The 17,421-nt window shown below is 36.4% G+C and overlaps 2 protein-coding genes across 2 annotated transcripts; one reads left to right on the forward strand and one right to left on the reverse strand.

Annotated features, from left to right (window-relative positions):
* Positions 1-1,382: 1,382 nt before the first annotated feature.
* Positions 1,383-2,478, reverse strand: LOC149012886 (uncharacterized). The gene is made up of 2 exons (XM_089158948.1): positions 1,997-2,478; positions 1,383-1,902 (listed from the first exon to the last, which is right to left on the reverse strand). The coding sequence occupies exons 1-2, from the start codon at positions 2,245-2,247 to the stop codon at positions 1,596-1,598; spliced, it is 558 nt and encodes a 185-aa protein (XP_089015074.1). The 5' UTR covers positions 2,248-2,478; the 3' UTR covers positions 1,383-1,595.
* A 6,793-nt stretch (positions 2,479-9,271) lies between these two features.
* LOC149012887 (protein NETWORKED 2D-like) lies at positions 9,272-16,165 on the forward strand. The gene is made up of 2 exons (XM_089160145.1): positions 9,272-9,365; positions 12,846-16,165. Exons 1-2 carry the CDS (start codon positions 9,272-9,274, stop codon positions 16,163-16,165), a joined length of 3,414 nt encoding a protein of 1,137 aa, XP_089016271.1.
* Positions 16,166-17,421: the final 1,256 nt, after the last annotated feature.

The following is a 17,421-nucleotide window of genomic DNA, read 5'->3' on the forward strand; positions in this document are numbered from 1 at the left end:
AGGGGTTAAAGGGTTGGAGTGTGGAATTCTTTTTTGTTGCATGGATTAGAATGATTTGTTGATTACGGTTAGGATTCAAATGAAATGATGCATTCGGTGGCTTTGCAAATTGATTGAAAAAAAATTCTCGGTGGCCTCATTTTCAGAGCACTTCTGCTTGAGAGAGAATGACAGATTTCCGGCAGGAGAAGGGTGGAGGTGGTCGCCGATGATATGGGAAGACGATGGGTAAGATAGACCCACCTAGAGGTTGGGTCACTAAAGTGACTGAAGGGCAATTTAATCACTCACCTTAATAGTCTGACTAGTTATTTCAATGAAGAAGGGTGTGGTTGATTTGTACAGGGAACCGAATCTGATTCTTAGGTGATTCAAATAGCAAAGCTAGAGTCTTAAGGCTCTGTAGCTTGATTTCTTACTGGAACCCCAAAACTCAAATCAAATAAATGTTGCCATCTTTGATAAGTTCCTTGGGTCCATTTAAACTTAATTTTTGAACAGATAAGATTGTGTTAGAAAGAACCTGGTTAATTTCAAATCATCAGTGTTCATGTTGGTGTCGATCAATCTTTAAATGGGTTCTCAAATCTTGTCTTCGAATTTTTTTGAAAATCTATTATGAAAAAAAAAATCCTAAAAAACAACCACAACTTGGGAAAGATGGGTTCCACTCATTAAAGATAGCATCGATTATCTCATTTTTGTCCAATATGCATAAACTATACAAAGCAAAAGTTCTAAAGCAATATTTGATTAAAGAAATGGTATCAAGAACAGTTTTAAAGTTCTCAAAATACCCTCTTTCCTCTCTAGTCTGGAGTCTAGTGATAGAATCATTTTTTTTTTATTACAAGGAAAATCAAGTTTACAGAAATTTGTGAATCTTGCCCCCAAAGATTTTTCAATTCTAAAATCGGAAAATGAAATCGTTTGATTACACAAATAATTAAAAATCAGAAGACACCTCAACCCCTAAATGGGCCGCCTTTTGGATTAGGTTGTTGTGGTGAACGCGTCTTTGGATTAGTCAGAAACCAAATGAAAGCAACCCCAGAAATGGGCCACCTTATTTTATTTTGTCAAAAAACAAATCAAAATTATCAGAAGCCCATATCACCATGCTTATCCACTCAAATAATTTATTATTATTAATATTAATTAATTAACTTTTCATTTCTAAATGCAACCCTCTCTAGGGTTTGCTCTTTCTTTCAGTATTCTTAAAATAGAAGTTTTCCTTCTCTTACTAGGGTTATCTTTTTCAGATCTCAAAAAAGCTTCCTCTTTCTCAGATTATTTTGCACATCAAGCTAAGCAAGTTGGAGTTGGGATCCAGATCAAATGAAAAAGCAAAGTTAAAATGCCTTTCCTTCATAGTATCATCATCTAATCCTCCATATTATAGTATTAACAGAACTGAAATAAAATGCCTCCATGTATGAAACTCTCACTCAACACATCTCTCCTGAAGAGGAGAAAACATAGCAAATCAAAAGAGAGAAAAAAAAAAAAAGAGGAAAAAGTTCTTTTGTACAAGGGTTCAGATCCATAAATTAAAACTGTAGATGATGATATAAGTTCTAGTTAATATGCATTCAAGCAATTAAACTATTAGTACTCTGTGGACGAACTGGAGGTCGGCCATTGCCCAAGAAGCTGTTGCTTCTCCTCATATTTGCAGCATAACAAGAGCCCCTTGAACTCTTCTTTGCTATGATCTTGGAGTTGCAGGTTTTGGGAAGCCAAGGTTTCTGGGTTTCTGATAATCCTGCATAGCTCTTGCAGGATTTGAGCTTCTTGTTGTATGGGTTCTCTGGCTTGGCGAGATCCTCTAAGCTCTTCACATTTGATAAAGATGTGAATGACTGTGATTTCCCCTCAAAATACTTTGATAACCCTCTCCTGCAAAGCCCATCAAGAAGATGATCAGAACTTGCAGTTAACAGATTTAGAGAGAGAGAGAGAGATCAGAGGAAGAGAAGAGAAAAACACTTACTTGAAAGGGAGTTCTTGCATGATAGAAGACATCTCATATAAAGGACCATTTCTAGAGAGTTGATCTGATGAGGAAGATGAAGCTGAGGAGGATTCTGTGGTTGTTGCATCATCCATGAAATCTGAGAGAGATGAAGAGTTCGAGTTACTTGAAACATCTGAAGAAGTAGGAGAAATGGAGTCAACATCATCTCCTTCTTGACCATCAACCATGATCCCATGGTTGTTTTGTTGGTTGTAGAAAGAATCCATTATGATTTACTGAAGTAGATGAGGCTCCTGATCTAAGCTGCTGCTTCTTCTTCTCCACTAGCTCTACCCAACAACCCAACATGCGTTTATGAAGAACTAACAGAAGGAATTTGTATTTGAATCTGATCTTCTTCTTCTTCTTCTTCTGATCTCTTCAACCTGTTCTCAATTATCTCTCATATACAATACAAGAAATGAAAAGTATTGAAGTGGGTACTCATAAATAATAATATGTGGTAATGGTATTTATGAGGATAAGGTTGGTGTTTTCCCTAAATTCTAGATTCGGCATTATCCACTTTTCTTACAATCTTGTCCCCCACACCCATTTTACTATGAAAAGAAACCATGAGGATAAGCTCTAACGTTGTCTTTTGAATTCATCCATATCCAAAAGGACCAAAACACAAGGCAGGCACCTCTCTCCTAATATATATATATATATATATATATATATATATATATATATATTTTAAATAAAATACTACTCATCATAAATAGTTTATAACCATACAATACATTATTACACACATCCAAAAATAAATAAATAAATAAATAAAATAATAATAATAATAATAATATGATACATGATCTTTGCCGTCGATTTCGGGTCTACTTTGATCAATCAATTTATGTTATAGTAATTGTCGATGCCGATCTCGTGATTCATGATGATGAATGATTTAGATGATAAAATGTTTAGTATATAGAAATTCTCTTACATTTTTTTTAATTAATCTTTTAAAATAAATATATTTTTTTAACTTTCTTAAAATAGAAATAAATAAAAAATAGAAGATATTTTTGACCTTGTTCAAAAGAGGAAGAAGGTACCTTCCTAGCTATTACTTTTTAGTAAAAGATGCCTTCTCAATAATGTGTGAAGAGAGCTGTAAAAGATTATTTAACACTTTATAGATCACAAAATTCCCTAAACTCGAATCCCAATTTCCTTTTTATATTTAATGTAAATTTATCTTTACAATGTAAATGATATTTATGCCCTATATGAGAATTTAAATGGTGATTAGGGAATATTTGTTCGTCTATATTTAGAATGGAGACTAGTCAAAAGAGGGTCGGGGAAGTCAACAACGATACCCCTTTCAATTTAAAATTCATCAGAATCAACCAAATCATTTGTACGAAATTACTCATTGGATTCGGTTAACCAGCAGATCTTCTTGTTCTAATAGATTGTCCCCTTCTTCACGAAAAAATTAAGAATTACCCTTTAATTTTGACCGTTAGGGTCGAAAGCAGGTCATCTTCATATACTAAAATACCAGTTAAAAATCTAGATAAAATTCACCTAAAGTGGAGTATGATATCTTAGGATTCTAACTAAATGCCTCATATGCATTTACATGTATGAAGATTTTTCTTGTTTTTTACTAAATTTCTTTAATTATAGAAAAAGGAAATAGCAAATGGGTTGGGTTTTGGTAGGAATGATTGCCCACATATGGGCCCAAGCCCATGTAAGAAAATTTCAAACGTGGCATTGAGTTGTTGATGGGAAAAGTCAGCCACCTAACAATTTTGTAGCATTCACCATTGAATATTTCCTTTCCTCCACTCCTTCCCATCCTTATCCATTTTGCATGAGAGAGAGAGAGAGAGAGAGAGAGAGAGAGAGAGAGAGAGAGAGAGAGAGAGAGAGAGAGAGATAAGATTGGGTTTGGCTTTAGAATTTGGAATTTGGATTGGCGGAGGGAGGGAGGGAGGGAAGAAAGAGGAACAAGACAAACCGGCAAAAGTGGGACCCAGAGGGAGGGTTTCTGGGGAGTTGATGTTGGGCTAGTTGCTGGGTTCTTACATGACAATCTCTTCTTCTTCTTCTTCTAGTTTTAACTTTTAATATAGGAATGTCCTTATCGGTCCACATGTATTGAATGCTTTAATGGTTCTTGTTTCCATCTTCTTTTGCTTCTTCATCTGCTTGTCTCAGTTTCCTTTTGCTTTTTCAATCTTTTCACGCGGTCTCATGTGATCTCTCTTGTAGGGGTGCAAGTTGGACGATCCTAATCCGCCCTAAGTCCTGCCCTGAGTCTGAATAAGGTTTGAGTTCAAAATTTTGACCCTGAGGATAGTTAGGGCCAAAATATTCTGTTTCTAACTAGGGCCAAGGGGCGGGCCTAGGATTACTTTTTGACCTGCTAGGCTTGTCACGACCCGTCCTTAAGTTTTTGTCCTAACCCTGATCATGATTCTGGCCTTAATCATAATCCTAATTTTGTCCCTAATGCTTGATCTCAATGAATTAGAAACATGGATAGGGATGGGTTAATCAAGGTGCCAAGTATAGGATCAATCAGGGCCAAGAATAGGGCTAAATATAAGGCCAATCAAGGCTAGAGACAGGGCCATCAACAAGGCCAATCAGGGTTAGAGCTAGGGCTAGAGACAATTAGGGCCAGGGACAGGGTCAAGTATAGGGCTAATCAGGGCTAGGGTAAGGAATATGGTCAATTAAGGCTAAGGACATGATCAATTAGGGTCAATCAAAGCCAATCAGGACCAATCAGGGCTTGGCTTGGCCCTGTAGGGCTTAGGGCCAGGGACAATAATCCTTAACCCTAAATTAGAGTCAGGGCGAGAATAAGCTTAGATTAGAATACATAGGATTAGGCTTAGGATTGCAAAACTTCGGCCCAACCCGACCCTATTGCAGCCCTACTCTCTTATGGGTGAGTGACTAATTTAGGTGAATTGAATAATGGGTCTAGCTACCAAATAATGATGGTTGGACCACTTGGTCCAGCCATTAGTGGTTCAAGCCTCAGTTGTTTAGAGGATTAAATTCAAATAGTTGGGTAAGCCACAAGTCAATTAGTTTCCAAACCAAACCAGCCATTTCATGGTTCAATCCAACTTTATGTAACCTATTTGGCAAATTCAAGTATCAATGGAGTGTAAACAATCATCTTTTATGTTTCTAAATTTACAATTACAGCTCAAAAAAATAAGAGTTTTTTTTTTTTTTATCTCAACCAAGTTACTGCCGTCAGGTTTTTTTTCCTATGACAGCCAGCCACCTGGCATAAGCAGAACATGCCACGTGGAGGGACATAACTCTATTTATGCTGATGGAAGGGTTGGTTCCCCATGTAATCCGATCGATTTCTTAGCCCATCCAGTCCCTGCGTTAAGTTTTCAGGAAATGTTTTTCTCCCATGGTTTTGCAGTAGAATCTTCCCTTCTCGACTCTCTCCTTTCTCTCTTTCTTCTTCTTCTTGTTCTTTGTTTACCTTTTGGGAATGTAGAAATCATCTTACAGAGAGATAAGCACAGAAACACAAACAAGAAAAGATGTTGCAGAGAGCAGCAAGCAATGCCTATACCTGGTGGTGGGCAAGCCACATCAGGACTAAGCAATCCAAATGGCTCGAACAGAACCTTCAAGGTGTGTTTCTTATTTGCATCAACTTTTAACCATGTTGGAAAAATTATATACAATTAATTAAGTTTACAATTAAGGTTTTTTCTGTTTTTTAGATCCGAACTTCATCCATGTTAGTTTATGCGCACCTCAAGTACATTCTTTGAACAGTCTTTTACGGTGTAAATTTTTCTAGCAATTACTTGTATTGCCTCTAAAACATCCAACAAAATAATGTCAATGGATTAGTAGTTGAGCGATGTCATTTGACACTTGTCCAAATATCTAAAATGAGCAAGAGAAACCCAAAAAAAAACTTTAGGAAGATTATTATACAATCAATATGTACTTGTAACCATATTTTATGTCAATAATGTATATATAATACTTTAGCATTACTATTTGAACTTTGTTCAATTTCAAGTCCACTAAAAGAAACCATGGTGTAGAATCTGTCTTAGAAATTGGGAATACAAGAAATTGATTCGTGGATAGTTAAAAAAAGAAGAGAATTGGAAACACTAAGGCCCCGTTTGGTTACATTAATATGGAGATTTGAAATCTCTGGATTCATGAATACGAGATTTATAGTCGTTTGGTTGTGAAAATCTCTAGATTCATGAAATCTAAAGATTCATCTTTTTACACTAAAAACATGAATCTATAGATTTATGGTATGGGATGAAATCTCTGAATTTTAGAGATTTCATCCCTACTATAAAAATACTAAACATTTGTGAATTCACAAAAATCACTAACAGTTTATTCAGTTAACATATTCATATTCAGTTAACCAAACAGTTAATTTTATAAATTATGACTCTATAAATTTGAAATCTCTAGACTCATGTAACCAAACAGGCCTTAAAAAAATAAGATCTTGTTCATTAAACATTAATTAATATATAGTTTCAAAAAATATTTATTGTGAATAGTTAAAGGGCATTTTAGTCATAACACCAGTGTATTAAATTACCTAAGGGGTATCTTGGTTCCTCCAAGTTTTGAAATTTGAATATGTTTAACAGCGACTAACAATGTTAGTTTGATTGGAACTCATATATATATATATATATATCACTAGGGGACTACCCAAAATTAAAAAGCACCTCCAGCATAAAACATGCTTAACAACAAACTGGTTTCTCTAGTGTCAAACTGTTCTCGTCTCATGTGGCATCCATCTCTATATCTTTACAAATGGTAATAGCCTAATAGGCTAGTTTCGAACCTCATCCAATCTACTCCTTTGCCGTTGATTTAGGAAGGTAGTCTACTCGTCTAGATCCTCTGCACCCGAGTGAATAGTGCACCCAACTTTCCCCTCTTCTAACCCACTTGACATAGGTCTTGTGTCAAATGGGATCTATGTCTAGTGGGTTGTGAGAGGAGAAAGTTGGCTGCACCGTGCACCGGGGTGTAGGAAGTCCAAATCTGTACTACTATCACATTTTTTTTCTTTTTGAAAACATAAACTCATTTGAACTTGAAGCCTCAAGGGAATTTACTAGCTTGATTATCTATAAGAATTTGCAAAAATAAAAAGAGCGGACCACGTCAACAAACAAAAGGCTTTAATTTCTTGTTGTACAACACACCAAGGAACCTGAGAGTTTGGATCCTCTACTTGACGAGGTTCTTCCAATGAGTGGACAATGAGTTATGGGATTTGGTCATGTCTAATATGCTAATTCAACAATTGAGGTAAATCTAATCAGTATCCTTAGATTAGAATATTACACATGACTAAATCCTTTAACTCATTGGGTACTCACTGGGGGACCATTTCTAAGGAGAGGAGCCAAATAGGGAATCTGATACATTATATGCTATTGCATTCATTTCTTTGAAACTGAGTTGTCTTCTATTCCATCTCTTCCAAATATCATTATTGTTAAATCAAGACCAAGGCACTTCATTCAGGGCGGAGCCAGAATTGAATGTTGGGGGGCCGAAACTACATGGGCCAATGCCGGACCCATCATGGGTCCCACAATTATAAGTAAATAAAAAATATATATATTAAAATAAAGTAAGGGCTAAAATTGTGGGAGAAAAACTTTAAAAAATCATGAAAGAAAAAGGTGAAAGAAATTGAGGGAGAAATTATAGGAAAAAAGATAGATTTGAAGTCTATTAACTAAATATGGGATAAACACTCAATTTATTATAAATTAATTTTTAAAAAATCAATGATTATGATTAAATATAATAATATTAATACCAGCAATTTAAACATCCAACTAAAACCAACGGGGTTGGTCCAAGTGGTAAGCAGCTTGGTTCGCTTAAGCAAGGTTCCGGTATCGAATCCTTGTGGATGCAAAAAATTCCCGCTGGGAGACTCACCCACCACAACCGAAAGAAAAAAATTATAAAAAAGAATATTAGAAAAATCGTGAATGTGTGTGTGAGAGAGAAATGAATAATTTGAGAAAGAGAGATTGAGATTGAATATATAATAACTATGGAGAAGATTTAGGAAAATTCCAATGTCTACTAACTACTCCAATATTTGTGAGAAGTGTGAAGAAAAAAGGGAAAAAAAATGGAATAAAAGAGGAGATTCATGAGAAAATAAATAGGACTGAAAATATGAGAGAATATATATTGAGAAATTCATGGATAGTGAATTAGTTTTTAATTAGAATTTAACATTTTATTCCTTAAAACTAGGAATTTAATGATAACCGTTAGATAATGATTTAGAATGACATTTGTACCCATTATTTTATCTTAAATTTTTATTTTTAATTTTTGGAAAAGACTAAATAATGGTATTTCACATTTTAAGTGAGAGAAATAACAAAAAAATATAAATATATGTTAAATTTTAAAAAACTCCGGGGGCTACTAACTAGAACTACCACGTATTTGGCTCTTCTCCGGGGAAATTCGCAATGAATACCCAATTAGTTATACGATTCAAACACCTAGAATATTCTAATCTAAGGGCTAAGGTAACCAATGAGTGCATTTGAATTAGAATATTATATGTTGACTTGTGAGGTGGCTTGATTAGTAAAAATCCACCACTTCCAAATAGAATGTCAAAGTTTGAATTTCGGACCAAAGGCAAAGTCCCACTTTATATTATATCTAATATCCACATCCTCAAATCATACCTTCGAGTACATTTATACGTGGTAATTTTATTTAAATAAGGTGGTAATCAATGCCCATGTATACCAATATTCATATAAATCAATGAGTTTGATCCTTTACCCATATAGAGTGAAAAATTTTCAACCCAATCACAACCTTGAATATGAATATGGAGGCGTTGTAAAACCTCCTTGATGTGTGCTATGGCATAACCAGAACATGCCACGTGGAGGGTCATACCACTATGGCACTATTTATGCCGATGGAAGGGTTGGTTCCCCATGTACTGCGATCGATTTTTAAGCCCATCCACTGTCACTCTCTATTTAATTATTCAAGAAATGTTTTTCTCCCATGGTTTTGCTGTAGAATCTTCTCTTCTCTTCTCTCTTTTTTTTTTTTTTTTTAATCTTTTTAGGGGCTAATTTCCTTTCTCTTCTCTCTCTCTTCTCTTCTTCTTCTTCTTCTTCTTTTATCTCCTGGGAATGTGGAAATCATCCTCTAGAAAGATAAGCGCATAAACACAGAAAAGGAAAGATGTTGCAGAGAGCAGCTAGTAATGCCTATACCTGGTGGTGGGCAAGCCACATCAGGACGAAGCAATCCAAATGGCTCGAACAGAACCTTCAAGGTGTGTTTTCTCATTCACATGAATTTTAACCTTGTTAGAGAAATTATATATTTGTTAGAATATCTAGACATAATATACAATTAAGATAGAAAATTATTTTATGATAAGGTCTTTTTTATTTTTATTTTTGTTACTTTTATAAGCAATCAAAGACATTGCAAATAGACCTCCAAGATAAAACAGTTGATGACTCCCTTCGTACCTATGCATTCAATTACTGCACTCCTTCGAGTGCTCCAGGGATGTGCTCGAACCATGACCTCAAGAGAACCTTGATTGATTTTTTCTTTTTTGGTGAATAAAATGCGTAAGAACACCCCTTGATTGATCCATAACATGGATTTAATTAAACTTGAAGATAGATTAAGAAGTAAACTTATCATAAACATACTGGCCATCCTTCAGTGTTAGATCTATGTAATGATTTTTTTTTTTGGTTCCCAGATCTATGTAATGATGAATCTATAGAAAAAGGTAAAAATGAATGTATTTCATTATGTGAGATAAGTATATATTACAACAATATTTATAATAATAGTCAAGTAGGTACACGTAGATCGTGCACGTGTCTCTATACCCCCCCCCCCCTCAAACTAGGCCGAGGTAGGAGACCTAGTTTGCGACACAGCACATGAAATTCACGACAAGGGAGGGGCTTTGTGAAGATATCAACCAGCTAATATTTAAAAGAGACAAAATGAGTGACCAAGTGCCCGAGTGCAACCTTCTCTCGAATAAAATGATAGTCCAACTCTATATGCTTTTTGCAGGCGTGAAAACGGGATTAACCGTCATATGGAGAGCACTTATGTTGTCACAATAAAAAATGGTGGGAGACAGTTAAGAGATGCCAATGTCATGAAGCAAGAAACTGAGCTAAGTCAACTTAGTTGTAGAAGACGCCATTGAGCAATATTCGGCTTCAGTGCAAGACAGAGAATCTGTGGGTTGTTTTTTTGCACTCTATGAGATACAATTGCTGCCTAAGAAGGAACGATAATCAGCTATGGACCTTCTAGTAATAGGACAACCAGCCTAGTCTGCGTCTGAAAACCCATCTAAATGAGATGAACTTTGTTGATGAATCTGAAGCCCAAAATCAAGAGTACTTTTAACATATTGTAGTATGCGTTTGAGAGTATATAGTCACTCATGATAGGACGATGCATAGCTTGACATACTGAATTCTAAATATGACAATTCGGGCCTCATCATTGTGAGATATTGAAGGCCACCTACCAAACTTCGAAAACTTTGGACATTCATGTAAGGAGTATCATCTATAGCAATTGTAGACGGTCCTAGACACCATTGGTCTTGTCATGGGCTTAACATCCTCTAAGTGAGCTCGACGTAGCAAATCATGGCATACTTAGATTGCAATAAGGAAAGCCCAATGGATGTAGTCCAAGAAAATATTGTAAAGGCCCCAAGTCCTTCATAGAAAAAAGAGCACTAAGTGTAGAAAAAAAAATTTATTAGGAAATTCATATCATTTCCTGTTAAAACTATATCATTCATGGATAGAAGAAGCAACATAACTCTCCCATGAGCTCGATAAACGAATAAGGAACTATCAAAAGCAAAACACACAAACACCCTCTCGAGTAAAAAAAATGTTGAACCTATTAAACCAGGCCCTTCAGCCTTTGGCGCCTATCTAACCCATATAATGAACGACGCAATTTACACACTGCTTTGGGCTGGGATACATTAACAAATCCAGGTGACTATGTCATATACACAAGTGTTGTCAAAAAACCATAACAAAATGCATTTTGACATCCAATTGTCGAATTGGCCATTTTAACATAGTTGCTATGTCATGACCCTAGTATTCACAGGCTTGGTGGGGCCCACGTTACAAACATCCAACCGAGATAAGTGACAATTCCTCACAATATTAACCTGTTAAAAGCCACTAAAAACAATATTAAACTAAACATCTCTAAGGATGAAGACAAATAACATGTTTAACAATGTGACTTATATACATATGTATAAGGTCCAAAGTCCTATTTTACTTATATTTGAGTATTCAACTAGTACTTAGTTAAATACATACTAACAAACATCACTTGCAAAAGAAAATCTTATCATTTACTTTAACTGTACTTTTGGATAGCAGTGCCTTTGCCCTTGTCATGTATCTGGGGACCTATCAACATTTACAGTAATGAATTTTGTGAGCCCATTAAGCAATATAGTCAACCATGTCAGAAAATTAAATAAATCATTATGCATTCCTTATCACATCAAAGTCTGATATCCATTTTAATTTTCTTTTAATTTTCTTTATTAAACTATACCTAAACACTACATGTAGAGAAGACTCTCTCAGTCTAAATCACACAAGTGACATCAGTCTCAATTTCAGTCTTAGAGGTTTTTATTAAGATATTCTCTTTTCAGTCTCTTGGCAAAAGGCCAGATGTCCTCCACAGGAGGCCATCATCGGTGTAATCTATCTTTTTCACTTTTCAGCCTCCCTTCATGCCTTCCCACTTTTCAGCCTCCATCACTTTTCTTTCTTTATTCTTATTATTTCTTCCTTTTTTTTTCTAGACGATTTGGAATATATTAATACAACATTTAAAAAATAGTATAATGAGATGCGGGACATCACATGCTATACTTAACAATAGCCGAATTGAGTTAGGCATTATAACTGGACCGAAAGTTTTGAACAAATCAATTCCCTCTTGGGTAAAACTCCGGACAACTAAACAGGCTCTAACCTAAATGTATTTCATTACGTGAGGTACGTATATATTACAACCGTATTTATAATAGCAAGTAAGTACACGTTAGTCATGTAGACACACGTGTCTCTATAGAATCCAAGTGTAATACCTGCTCTAATATGAATGAAGGTTTGGTGTAAACAAAAACCCCCACCCCCAACCCCCCAAAAAAATGAAGAAGAAGAAGAAAAACTCATCATAAACGCTTCCCACAATGCACTCAACTAGAAAGGTTAATATGCTTGCAAGAAAGTCAATGGTTTTCCATTTGCAATCCTTTAGATATTTCAGTATTCTGCCAACCTGAAATCATCCAATTTCACCATGTGTAGTTTGTTTTATAAGTGAGTACTGTTGTTCTTGATGCTAAGAGGCTCAAAACAAATTTTTTTTTTTTTTTTTTGGCCAAAGCTCAAAACTAATTCCTGGTGTTCGTTAATAAGTTTATTTTGCAGAGCTATGTGCATAAAACCATAATGCTGCAGGCTCTACTCCACCAGAAAACCCCTTACACCCAGCAAACAGCATCTTCCTTCCCTGTGGATTGAAAATAGATTATAGGAAGAATGAAAGGAATATTAGTGAATCCTACACAATGCTAATGTAATATATCCATGCATCCTTGTAGATATGGAGGAGAAGATCCGGTATTTTACAAGCTTGAAATTTTCAAGCTCATATCCTCATCTCTTAGAGAGGGAGTTTTTTTACTGAATGATGAATTTTTATTGTGCAGATATGGAGGAGAAGATAAAAAATATGGTTAATCTTATTGAGGAGGATGGAGACTCTTTTGCCAAGAGAGCAGAAATGTACTACAGAAGGAGGCCTGAACTCATTAACTTTGTGGAAGAAACTTTTAAGGCATACCGAGCCCTCGCTGATAGGTATGATCACATGTCAAGAGATCTCCAAAATGCCAACAACACCATTGCCACTGTTTTTCCAGAGCAACTTCAATTTGCAATGGAAGACGACGAGGATGAGATTTCTTCAGGAGGGCCTCCTTTCATTACCAATGAGAATAAGATTCCCAAGAGCTTACCTCAACCTCCAAAACTCAATATCCCTAAACTTCCAGTTTCTAGAAGGAAAAGTGCAAAGAACCCCTCAAGAGAAGTGAAACTCAGGAAAACTAATTCATCTATTTCTAGAAGTGGCACTACTACTACCAGTTCCAAAAGCACAGCTGAAGCACTCCAAAAGATTGATAGACTTCAGAAAGGGATCTTGGCCCTGCAGACTGAGAAGGAGTTTGTCAAGAGTTCATATGAGGGTGGAGTTGCTAAGTATTGGGAAATTGAAAAGCAGATCAGTGAAATGCAAGAGGAAGTTTGCTCATTGCAAGATGAATTTGGCGTGGCAACAGTAATTGATGATGATGAAGCACGAACTCTGATGGCAGCTACAGCATTGAAATCATGTCAAGAGACCTTGGTGCAGTTGCAAGAGAAACAGGAGAAATCAGCTGAAGAAACAAGAGTGGAGTACCAGCGGATTAAAGATGCCCATGAGAAGTTGCATACAATCAAGAATGAATTTCTGAGTGACCAGATTGACCAGTCAGAACTATCTGACAAAAAAGAAGCCATGAGTTCTGGTTCGGGCTTAAACAATTTGGAGCCGGAGAGACTCAAATTGGAATCCATACAGGAGAAAATCAGGGAACACATCGACATCAACTCTGATACATTTCTCACTGTCACAGAAATGGCAGAGAAGATTGATGAACTTGTGCACGAAGTCATCACTTTAGAAACCGCAATCTCATCACAGAATGCCTTGATAAAAAGATTAAGATCAGAAACTGATGAACTCCAGGGTAAACTGCGTGACTTGGATGAGAAAAAGGGCACTTCAGTGAAGGGTTCGGATGAATTGATAAACGAAATGAGGAAATTGGATAGGAAGTTATCTGGGATCCAAGATCTCCACCAAAGTGTTGAGGATCAAAATAACAATCTCCAAACACACTTTACTGAAACTCGTTGCAACCTGAGCTATCTTTCTGAGAAACTGCACTCAGTGAAGCCTGATGAGGAGATAGACATTCCAAGTTCTCCTTATCTGGACATCTTTTGTGAAGCCCAGAAACAAAAAGATATGGTGACTCGTGATAATGGCTTTGAGAACAGAAAGGTCAGAAAAGAAAAGGCAGAAGAGGAGAAAATTGCTCTTCAGAGTCTCAGTCCTTATTCTAGAGAAAATGAAGAAACTAGTACTCAATCAATGGAAAGCAGTAGCGTTTGTGATGCCTCTGAAGAAAGGGAGCACCCAGAGAATCAGAAAATTGTTGAAAAGCAGGGTGTCTCACAAAGTAAGGATGATATTCTCAAGGTTGACAGCGAGAGCAATCATAACCTCAATCATCTTTCACAGGGGCTAAGTGACCTAAATTACCCTGGCAAGGAATTGCATTCTGCAAAGCCTGGTGAAGAGATTTTGGATTCAATTCAGGACAATGTTGACAAGAAGGAATCATCCAAAAGTGAAGAGAATATCTTGAAGTTTGACTCAGAGGGAAATCTGGATTCCAACAATCTTTCTCAGAAACTGCACTCAGCAAAGTCTGATGAAGATGTCAAGATCTCACCACAAGAAAAAACGGGAGTTGTAATTGATGATGCCATGCATGCAAAGCTTGAGGGACAAGAGGAAATGATGGCATTTAGTAATGAACCGAGGAGCTCAATGGAAAGAAAAACAGAAGTTGAAGACAAGACAGATGAGGAAGATGGTGCTTACTCCAAGTTTAGCAGCACTATTGATGATATTTCTGAAAGTAGTGAGGTTTCAGGGCAACCAGACAATGTCGAGAAGGATAATAAATCTGAAACTCAAGGCTTGGAGCAGAAAGCTATGGAAGAACAACGAGATGAACCAAATTGGCAAAAGTTGTTCTTAAGTGGACTGGAGGATAAGGAGAAGGTTCTACTGGGAGAGTACACTGCAAGTCTTCGGAATTGTAAAGATGCCAAGAGGAAGCTCTCTGAGTTAGAGAAGGAAAACCAAGAAAGTACCTCTAAAATGATGGTGCAACTAAGGGAACTGAAGAGTGTCAATGCAATCAAAGATGATGAGATTAAATCATTACGTCAGAAACTAGGATTTTTGCAGACAAGTTTTGAAGGAAACCCTGAAGCCAACAATTTAGAATCTAAAGACACACAACAGGGGAACCAGCATCCAGTAATCAATCTTTTAGATGATCAAAATGTTGAAGTAGCAGAAACAAGTGAAGTCCGTATTGCAAATGGAGCCATGGAATCTAACCCACCAGCAGAAGATGAAGAAGAAAAGATCAAGGTTATTCTTGTTGATGAACCTCATCAAGCTTCAACCATTGAAGAAAAGTTTCGGAGGGACATTGACGTGTTGTTAGAGGAGAACCTGGACTTCTGGTTAAAGTTCAGCGCATTAGTTCCTCAGGTACAGAAATTCCAAAATTCAATCCAGGATCTGCAAATTGAAATCTCAAAGTTGAAAGACAAAAACAAGCAGGAAGGGAACACTAGCACAAATAAATCTCTAAAATCAGATGCCCTGCCAATATACAAACACCTGAGAGAGATCCAGACTGAATTGACATTGTGGCTGGAGAACAATGCAATGCTGAAAGAGGAAATACGGCAAAGACTCTCATCTTTGTGCCAGATACTTGAAGAGATTTCAAAAGTCGCAAATTCAGGTTCTAAAACTGAAGAAGTGAAGTCTAGTAGTTATCAAGCAGCCAGGTTCCAAGGGGAGGTTATGAACATGCAACAAGAGAACAATAGAGTTGCAGATCAATTGCAATCAGGAGTTGACCATGCCAGAGAACTCCAGGATGAGATCGAAAAGACTCTCTCAAAGTTGAATGAAGATTTCGGGTTGTCAGGACCAAAGATCGAGACTGATAACCATCAACAGAAGCCGTTAGGTAACAAGAATCGGGTTCCTTTGCGTTCATTTATTTTTGGTGTAAAAAGCAAAAAGCAGAGATCATTCTTCAAATGCATTAACCCGACATTCCACAGACAACAGAGTGATGATCTGTCTTCTGGACTTCCTCCATAAATTGATTTAGTTCATTATTTTCTTTTCTAAACTTTGTAATTTTACTTTTTAAATGAAATATGTTTTCTTCTTTTTCCTCAGTTCTGAAACTTCTCTGACCAGAAACTGAATATGAAGAAAACATACCAACATGAATGTTGTCAATATAGAAAAAGCACATTCAGGACACAGCAAATCCTAATGATTCAAAATGGATCCTTTACCCATCTCTGTTCTTCTGTTTTCAGCATTCTTTCTTCATTTATATCATCCAAGATATTATTATCTTTGCATAATCAACTAAAACTTTCTAGCTAAAATTTTCTGGATCCTTTTCAACTGCCACTGGACGACTAGAGTCTTTGCTTCTTGTTGGATTTTCTAAAGACATTTTTATGGATCTGGTTCCCTCTCTTCTCCAGCACCACTACTGTTCCATGGCTAATCAATCCATCGTTTGCTGGCTGCAGCAACATTCTTTGACCAGACTGTGAGGTTGAAAGGTTAGAAGAAGAAGCCAGAGTGCATAACATAGACCTTTCTGATGATCGACCTGGATCAGCCTGATTCATTCGGATTGACTGTATGTATCATTATTAAGAGAGAGGCCAATGCACCATAGGTTTGCTGTTCAATGAACCTCATGGGCCAGATACAGGAATACCTGAAATTCCTAGTAAATAATGGCTCGAAGCCTCCTACATACCTTGGCTATATAGAATGATATTCCTATGTGATGGAATTGAGAACAGCATTGCTGGATATCCGAGGAAGTATATTTTTGGAACAAGGGAATTGAGGTCCACAGGTTATGAGACCAGCTAGGTGTCAAACCAGATGTCAATTAGAGAATCTGGAAACAGCCTTGTAATGATGCAGATAAAGCTTGCTCATATCTCATAAAAAGTAACTAACAATAACTAAAAGGCTTAAAGTACTTAAATAGGCATTAGATCTACTTCAACAATGAAACATAATAGGGACACTAAAACTACCTTCAAGCTGGATTCTATGACTATATACCAGTTGTACATGGCATTGAGTATACAGTGGACTCCGTTCTGTTAGCAATATCAACTGAACCACACCAATTACAGAGTCATAGCAAACTCATTTAGAGGCAGATGGCACAAAAATCAAGTAATAATACTCTTCAACTGATGAGAAGAGTAGATGACAATGACAATCTTCAGATATCAGAAGCTAACTCCAATCTTCCCCTCACATGTAGAAGCAAATTTGGACAAATGATGCAGAAGAGTAAAAATTCAATCCAT

Source organism: Hakea prostrata, chromosome 6 (genome assembly GCF_041222555.1).
Source record: "Hakea prostrata isolate BN-2017 chromosome 6, UWA_Hpros_2, whole genome shotgun sequence".
In the NCBI taxonomy this organism is placed as follows: domain Eukaryota; kingdom Viridiplantae; phylum Streptophyta; class Magnoliopsida; order Proteales; family Proteaceae; genus Hakea; species Hakea prostrata.